The following is a 9,767-nucleotide window of genomic DNA, read 5'->3' on the forward strand; positions in this document are numbered from 1 at the left end:
AGTCTATTTTAATTCCTAAGGAGGGAATAGTTCATGAATGGATTACATCTATAGAGGTTGTTAAAATTCGAATGGGGTAATTGAAAGGTAAAATGCATCGATTATCTACATCAAGAAGATGAAATTCATTAATATTAAGTTCATTAAGAGGAATTATAAATGAATTAAAATCAATATTTAAAAAATCAGAATATTCATATCTTCAGTATCATTGATGACCAATTGATTTAATGGTAATTTTATTATTAAATATTTCATCTGTTAAATATAAAATTTTAATTGATGGGATAGCGATGAAAATTAGAATTAATATAGGAGTAATTGTTCAGATTAATTCAATTGTGTGTCCTTGAAGAAGAAATCGATTAATAAATTTGTTATTAATTAATCTAGATAAAATAAAAAGAATTAATAAAGTAATAAAAGTTAAAATTATTATGGTAAAATCATGGAAAAAAATTATTATATCATATGTAGGTGAATTTGAATTTTGTAATGTTAATAGTCATGTATTAATTTTTAATAAAAGTGTGTGATTTAACTTTATTTATGGAATTTAAATCCATTGCACTTAATCTGCCATATTAAAAATTTATAGATATAAAATTAATTTAAAATTAAATTGAAGGAATTTCATTATATCTGTGATTAAATGGAGGATAAGAATTTAATCATTCTAAAGAAGAATTTAAAAAAAATAAATTTATAATTATTCGTTTAGATGATAGTGCTTCTCAGATTAAAAATATTAAAAAAATTAGTCTAGTAATAGAAATAAAGGATCCAATTGAAGAAATAATATTTCATGAAAGATAAGAATCTGGATATTCAGAGTAACGTCGAGGTATTCCTCTAAGTCCTAAAAAGTGTTGAGGGAAAAATGTAAGATTTACTCCAATAAATATAGAAATAAATTGAATATTTAGTATAAAGTTATTTAGTGAGAATCCAGTTATTAAAGGAAATCAATGAATAAAACTTGCAATAATTGCAAAAACGGCTCCTATAGATAAAACGTAATGAAAATGAGCTACAACATAATATGTATCATGAAGAATAATATCAATTGATGAATTAGAAAGTATAACACCAGTTAATCCTCCTATAGTAAATAAAAAAATAAATCCTATAGATCATCAAAGGGATGAGTTATTATTAATTTTTGTTCCATGTAAAGTTGTAATTCATCTAAAAATTTTAATTCCAGTAGGGATAGCAATAATTATAGTTGCAGAGGTAAAATATGCTCGTGTATCAACATCTAAACCAATTGTAAATATATGATGAGCTCAAACAACAAATCCTAAAAATCCAATTGCTATTAGAGCATAAATTATTCCTAAAGCTCCGAAAGTTTCTTTTTTACCTCTTTCATTTATAATAATATGGGAAATTAATCCGAATCCTGGTAAAATTAAAATATAAACTTCGGGATGCCCAAAAAATCAAAATAAATGTTGATATAAAATTGGGTCACCTCCTCCTGAAGGATCAAAAAATGAAGTATTTAAATTTCGGTCAGTTAATAGTATAGTAATTGCTCCTGCTAAAACAGGTAAGGATAATAGAAGTAAGATAGCTGTGATTAAAATTGATCATACAAGTAAAGGAATTTTATCAATAGAAAAATTTTTATGGTGCATATTAAGAATTGTTGAAATAAAATTAATTGCTCCTAAGATTGATGATATACCTGCAATATGAAGAGAAAAAATTGTTAAGTCTACAGAAGGACCATTATGAAAAATATTTGAGGATAAAGGTGGATAAATAGTTCATCCTGTACCTGTACCATCATTAATAAAATTTCTTAAAAGTAAAAGAGTAATAGAAGGGGGTAAGAGTCAAAATCTTATATTATTTATACGAGGGTAAGCTATATCTGGGGATCCTAATATTAAAGGAATTAGAAAATTCCCAAATCCTCCAATTATAAATGGTATTACTATGAAAAAAATTATGATAAAAGCGTGATTAGTGACTAAAGAATTATAAATTTGATCATTATTAATTAATGAATTTGATGATCCTAATTCTAAACGAATAATTATACTTATTGAGGACCCAATTATTCCTGCTCAAATTGCAAATAAGAAGTAAAGAATACCGATATCTTTATGATTTGTTGAATATAATCATTTATTCATATATGATACTAATTTTATAATATATATTAGTGTTATGTCTGAATAAAGTAATAAATTGTAAATTTATTTATGAAAATAATATATTTTCTAACACTAAATTTAATTTAAATATTATTTTATAGTTTAAATTAAAATATTAAATTGCAAATTTAAAGTAATTTTAAAAAAAAAATTAAAATATAAGATTTATAAAATAAATTTTTTATATATTAAACTTTGAAAGTTTAAAGTTTTAAAATTAACTTAAAATCTTATCATTTAAAAAAAAAAGACTATTAAAGATAAAATTATTCTAAAATATAATAATAAAGGTAGTATCTTAAAGTTAATAAAATTAAATTTTATATATAAATTATTAAAAAGTTTAGATTTAAATATAAATAAAAATATTGTTAAATTTATTAAATTAATATAAATATAGATTAAAATAAAAGAATTAATTATTATTAAAATAAAAATTAAATGTAAATTTGAATTTAGGATAAAAATAAAAATTCTTATTCATTTTATAAAAAAAAATGATAAAGGGGGAACTCTTGCTAAGTTAAATGAAAGCATTAAACAAATTAAGTTTAAGTTTAAAGAAGAAAAATTATTAAAAAAAAAATTAGATGATATATTAAAATAATAAAAAAATATGCAAATAATAAATAAAATTAATCTGTAAATAAGTATATAAATTAATCAAAATAAGTTTTTTAAAAAAATTAATATTAATATTCATCTAGTTTGATTAATTGAAGAGTATGTTAGTAATATTTTAAAATTAAGTAGATTAATTATTTTGAAAGTAGAGATGAAAGAAGATGAAAGAATTATAAAGTATATAAATATAATATTTATTTCAATAATTGATAATATATAAAAAGGAATAATTTTTTGAATAGTTAATAAAATAAATAAAGTATCTCATGACATATATAAAGAAATTAGTGGTATTCATAAATGAAATGGGGGGATCCCTAATTTTAATATTATTGCAATTAAAAAATTTAAACTAAAAAACCTATAATTATAAAAAAAAAATATATTAGTAATTAATGAAAAAATTAATATTAGAGATGCAATTACTTGGATAATATAATATAAAAAAATAATTTTTTTATTGGTTAATTTTATACATAAATAACAGATAAATAAAAAGTTATTAATTTCTATGAAAAATCATATTAAAAATAAATCATAAAAGAATAAAGGAATAAGAGCAAAATTAATTAAGTTTCAAATAATAAAAAATTTATTAAATATATTAAAAGAAATAATGAAATAAATATAAAAAATTAATAATTTAAAAAATTAATTATAATAAAAATATATTTATTTAATTAAAAATTATTTATTTTTAATATATTTTAATGTAAAGAGGCATAATAATTTTTGAAATTTTTTGTAATAGTTTAATTCTATTAAATATAATTTTAAATTTATTTATAATGAAAATATTTTAAAAAAAATATATAATTTATTCTATCAAAATAATCCTTTTTCAGGCATATCATTTATAGAACGTTAATGAAAATATAAAAAATAAAAATAAGAGAAATTAATCTATATTTAGGGTATGAACCTAAAAGCTTATAATATTTAGCTTACTTATTTTACAGTATATAATAATTAATTAATTATAATTTTTATTTTTTTAAATATTTTAATAATTTAATTTAATTTAATAAATTTAATATTATATAACTAAATAGTAAAGTTAAAATTATACATATAAGGTAGTATACATCTACAGAGTAGAGGGTAGCATATAGTAGGTAAAAAGTTTTACTCTTGAAGTTGATGTATGAGGGAGAATACATTAATAGAGTAATAAAAAAAATAAAATATAATATATGTATGTATAATAAAAATATAAATAATATAATAAAAAATTTTATTCAAAATATTTATAAATAATATATCTAATTTAATTATTATTTAAAAAGTATTGGTATATTTAAAAAATTGGAAAAAAATAAATAAAAATGAAGATTTTGGGGTCTTTTTGTCTAAAAATGGAAAGTAAAAAAAAATATACATTAGATATATTATATATATATATATTTATAATTAAATAATATATTTTATAATTTTATATAAAAAATATAAATATTTTATTAATATTAAAATATTATATTAATTTAATTATTTATTATCTATCATTAGTATTATATTACTTTAATTATAATGTATATTATTAAAATCTTAAAAATAAGAAAAAGAAAAAGAATATATAAAAATTATTAATATTTAAGAAACTGTATTTAATAATCATTAATGAAATTAATATATACGGTATTAATATATAAAAATTGATAGCCATTATTAAAATAATTATCATTAGATTAAATATTTTAATTATTTAATAAAATATAATATATTATTTTATATAATGATTTATAATATTTATTAAAAATTTAATCTTAGTAATTATTAATAAATTATTAATTTTAATATGTATTTAAATATAATATATAAAAAAAATAAATAGTTAGGGGAGAATTAATTATTAATTTTATATTTATGAAAAGTGAAGCTAGGGGAGAATAATTTTATATAATTAAAATAATGATTTATAATATTTATTAAAAATTTAATCTTAGTAATTATTAATAAATTATTAATTTTAATATGTATTTAAATATAATATATAAAAAAAATAAATAGTTAGGGGAGAATTAATTATTAATTTTATATTTATGAAAAGTGAAGCTAGGGGAGAATAATTTTATATAATTAAAATAATGATTTATAATATTTATTAAAAATTTAATCTTAGTAATTATTAATAAATTATTAATTTTAATATGTATTTAAATATAATATATAAAAAAAATAAATAGTTAGGGGAGAATTAATTATTAATTTTATATTTATGAAAAGTGAAGCTAGGGGAGAATAATTTTATATAATTAAAATAATGATTTATAATATTTATTAAAAATTTAATCTTAGTAATTATTAATAAATTATTAATTTTAATATGTATTTAAATATAATATATAAAAAAAATAAATAGTTAGGGGAGAATTAATTATTAATTTTATATTTATGAAAAGTGAAGCTAGGGGAGAATAATTTTATATAATTAAAATAATGATTTATAATATTTATTAAAAATTTAATCTTAGTAATTATTAATAAATTATTAATTTTAATATGTATTTAAATATAATATATAAAAAAAATAAATAGTTAGGGGAGAATTAATTATTAATTTTATATTTATGAAAAGTGAAGCTAGGGGAGAATAATTTTATATAATTAAAATAATGATTTATAATATTTATTAAAAATTTAATCTTAGTAATTATTAATAAATTATTAATTTTAATATGTATTTAAATATAATATATAAAAAAAATAAATAGTTAGGGGAGAATTAATTATTAATTTTATATTTATGAAAAGTGAAGCTAGGGGAGAATAATTTTATATAATTAAAATAATGATTTATAATATTTATTAAAAATTTAATCTTAGTAATTATTAATAAATTATTAATTTTAATATGTATTTAAATATAATATATAAAAAAAATAAATAGTTAGGGGAGAATTAATTATTAATTTTATATTTATGAAAAGTGAAGCTAGGGGAGAATAATTTTATATAATTAAAATAATGATTTATAATATTTATTAAAAATTTAATCTTAGTAATTATTAATAAATTATTAATTTTAATATGTATTTAAATATAATATATAAAAAAAATAAATAGTTAGGGGAGAATTAATTATTAATTTTATATTTATGAAAAGTGAAGCTAGGGGAGAATAATTTTATATAATTAAAATAATGATTTATAATATTTATTAAAAATTTAATCTTAGTAATTATTAATAAATTATTAATTTTAAGAGAATATATAATTAAAAAATAACTGAAAATTTTTAAAGATTTAAAAACTAAAGGAGATAGAAATTAATAAAACTTTATAAATTCGAGATAGAGAAATATATTAAGTAAAAGTTATACTTGATGAAAATAGAAAAATTTTACTTTATCTTATTTTAGAGAAAAATTAGTTTAAATTTTCTGTGTATGTATTAACTAGTAATAATAATTTATGATCTAGCAGTTGTAGTCGCTAGCGTAAAGCGATTGACTACTACGAATGGATCTACACTACAGGTTCGAATTTTGTTTTTCCCTTATATCTTTTTTTAATAATGTGTATTAACATGGATGTAATCATGCGACACATTTTTAACAAGAAAATTATTATTTAATTTTCTTTTTAAAAATATGTTGCACGATCACATTCATGGTAATACAGATTATAAAAAAAGAATTAATATATGTGGGTAGGTACGGGATAGGAGATCTATCGCTTTAGGATACCCAACTTACTTTATTTGTAGGTAGATAAATGAATGAGTCGGCTTTTAAGCATAAAGTGTATTTATTTCTGCTCATACATCAGTAGCGCAAGTTGCGATTGTACGCATAATGACTAGTGTTGTTATTGCACACGGGCTTATGTCTGCCCCCGCGTCTCTTCGTCTGGGTCGACGCGTCGGCCGTCCTCTTGAGGCCAGGAAACGGGATCGGACTAGTCTGCGTCCCACAAGTCCTCTGCCTTGAGTATGCCTTAATAGGTGAAATTTTGATGGGCGAAATCAGCGGCGGTATTTTCCACGTTTTCGCTGGAGACGCCAAGATTCGCTCCAGTTGCGGCAAGGAAATAGGCCGGTGCTTCTTGGTTTCCGTGCCGGAATGCCCGGCAATCAGCTTTGGCGGGCTAGCGCCGAATAGAGCCTGAAACCGGTCCTTGCTTCGCTGTTTCCTCTCTGCGTGGGAGTCGCTGGTTGACTGGGCGCCGGAGCGTGCGTTCTCTTTGGAGTGGCCACTGAATGGTGGCCAGCGGCCGGAGACCACCGGTGAATCCGCACCAATGAGCGACAGTGATCCGTCACTGACCGTGATTGGGGAGCAGGTACCGGCAATCGTCGGGGAGCAGGTCCCAGTGGAAGACGGCGACCGGGCGCCTGATGATGTCGTACGAGCGCCGGAGGCAGATGGCGATCGGGCGCTTAACGCTAATGGCGGCCGGGCGCCGGGTGACGCTGGCGACTGGGCGACGACTGATGGCGGACGAGCGCCGGGTGACGCCGGCGACTTGGCGCCGACTGATGGCGGACGAGCGCCGGGTGACGCCGGCGACTTGGCGCCGACTGATGGCGGACGAGCGCCGGGTGACGCCGGCGACTTGGCGCCGACTGATGGCGGACGAGCGCCGGGTGACGCCGGCGACTTGGCGCCGACTGATGGCGGACGAGCGCCGGGTGACGCCGGCGACTTGGCGCCGACTGATGGCGGACGAGCGCCGGGTGACGCCGGCGACTTGGCGCCGACTGATGGCGGACGAGCGCCGGGTGACGCCGGCGACTTGGCGCCGACTGATGGCGGACGAGCGCCGGGTGACGCCGGCGACTTGGCGCCGACTGATGGCGGACGAGCGCCGGGTGACGCCGGCGACTTGGCGCCGACTGATGGCGGACGAGCGCCGGGTGACGCCGGCGACTTGGCGCCGACTGATGGCGGACGAGCGCCGGGTGACGCCGGCGACTTGGCGCCGACTGATGGCGGACGAGCGCCGGGTGACGCCGGCGACTTGGCGCCGACTGATGGCGGACGAGCGCCGGGTGACGCCGGCGACTTGGCGCCGACTGATGGCGGACGAGCGCCGGGTGACGCCGGCGACTTGGCGCCGACTGATGGCGGACGAGCGCCGGGTGACGCCGGCGACTTGGCGCCGACTGATGGCGGACGAGCGCCGGGTGACGCCGGCGACTTGGCGCCGACTGATGGCGGACGAGCGCCGGGTGACGCCGGCGACTTGGCGCCGACTGATGGCGGACGAGCGCCGGGTGACGCCGGCGACTTGGCGCCGACTGATGGCGGACGAGCGCCGGGTGACGCCGGCGACTTGGCGCCGACTGATGGCGGACGAGCGCCGGAGGCGGATGGCGATCGAGCGCCTAATGCCGATGGCGGCCGGGCGCCGGAGACGGTTGGCGATCTGGCGCCTAATGGTCGGGAGCTGCTAGTATTTAGCGTGCTCTTCTCCACCTTCCTTTTCTTGACCACCTTGTGGAGTGGCGTCGGACGAGTCCTTCGCCGGATGGCGATTTCGGCTACCGTGGGTAGCGGAACGGTATTCCTTATCCGTGGCGTCGTGGATGGTGGTGGGGCGACAAGGACCGGTTACAGTCTCTATTCGGCGCTAGCCCGCCAAAGCTGATTGCCGGGCATACCCGCACGGAAACCCGGCAGGACCGGCCTATCTCTTTGCCACAACTGGAACAAATCTTGGCGTCTCCAGCGAAAGCTTGGAAAGTACCGCCGCTGATTTCGCCCATAAAAATCTCGCCTATTAAGACTTACGCAAGGCAGAGGACTTTCGGGACACAGACCAGTCCGATCCCGTTTTCCGGGCTCAAGAGGACGGCAGACGCGTCGACCCAGACGAAGAAACGCGGGGGTAAAAATAAGCCCTGGTGCAATAATAATAATTATTATGCGTGTAATCGCAACGTGCGCTACTGATTATGTATGAAAGAAATAAACCTACTTATTGTTTAAAAGCTGACTCATTCATTTATCTACCTACGAATGTAAGAAGTTGGGTAGTATCCTAAAAGCGATAGATCTCCTATCCCGTACATACCCACTAAACACGGCAAAGAATAATATACAGCTCCAATTTTATGAGTGCCACTTTGTGAGCCAAGTGGATTATTTACCTCAAATTCATCGTAATAAAATATATGTAAGAGGAATAATTATTCTGTTTGAATATTTTTCTTGTAATTTTTTGAATGATTCAGCCTGAATTATTATTTGAGATACCATTCGACTCTCTCTCCATTGATAAACTTTGCACGTAATTTAAAATTTGTTGTAAGAAATTAGGTAAAGCAAATAATTTTTGTAAAACTGACTTTACAGACATATATTGACCGGTCATATTGGTGGGTACAATTACATAATTCGAATCAATTTTTTTCTCAATAGTTTGTTGTCCAATTACATACGATTAATATATTATACAGGGTGGTTCTCGTAACGGTCGCCACGATTTTTAAGGCACTTACAATAATCTGACATAAAAAAGTCATAAACAGAAATTTATCAGTTTCTAACCGGCAACAAATTGCAATAATAAAAATTGACCAAACATTTTTTTTCCATAAAAAAAGCAAGGTCACCTTTAATTTTTTAAATGGAATTGCCTACTTTTTATTGCACATTTTTGTAGCTTATCTCGAGAGCTTTTCAAAACACTATAATAAAGTATTTTTTCATTAAGTACTTTTTGAGTTATTTTATATTTTAATCTGACATATTTTGATATAAAAATTAAAATATCTCGTAAAATATTTAGTTTTCGATAATCTTACCGTAATACTTTTATGTACAGAATAATGAGACAAATCAATTAGTAAAAAAAAAATAATTGTTTTTAAGAAAAAGTATGTAATTATTTATAATGTATTTATTAAACAATTATTCGTTTTTTTTTAAACTAATTGATTTGTCTCATTATTCTGTACATAAAAGCATTACGGTAAGATTATCGAAAACTAAATATTTTACGAGATATTTTATTTTTTATATCAAAATATGT

General features: G+C 28.5%; 1 protein-coding gene and 1 pseudogene across 1 annotated transcript in view; one reads left to right on the forward strand and one right to left on the reverse strand.

The window, feature by feature from the left end:
• Nucleotides 1–589: 589 nt before the first annotated feature.
• On the reverse strand, nt 590–2,078 carry LOC115242751 (annotated as a pseudogene).
• A 4,953-nt stretch (nt 2,079–7,031) lies between these two features.
• The window catches only part of LOC115242752 (S-antigen protein), a 4,950-nt gene continuing 2,214 nt past the window's right edge, over nt 7,032–9,767 (forward strand). The window contains exons 1-2 of the mRNA XM_029819277.1: nt 7,032–8,294; nt 8,414–8,621. Coding sequence (XP_029675137.1) covers nt 7,032–8,294; nt 8,414–8,621 — 1,471 coding nt within the window. The remainder of the gene's footprint in view (nt 8,295–8,413; nt 8,622–9,767) is intronic.

Source organism: Formica exsecta, unplaced genomic scaffold, assembly GCF_003651465.1.
Source record: "Formica exsecta isolate Colony F162 unplaced genomic scaffold, ASM365146v1 scaffold620, whole genome shotgun sequence".
In the NCBI taxonomy this organism is placed as follows: Eukaryota; Metazoa; Arthropoda; class Insecta; order Hymenoptera; family Formicidae; genus Formica; species Formica exsecta.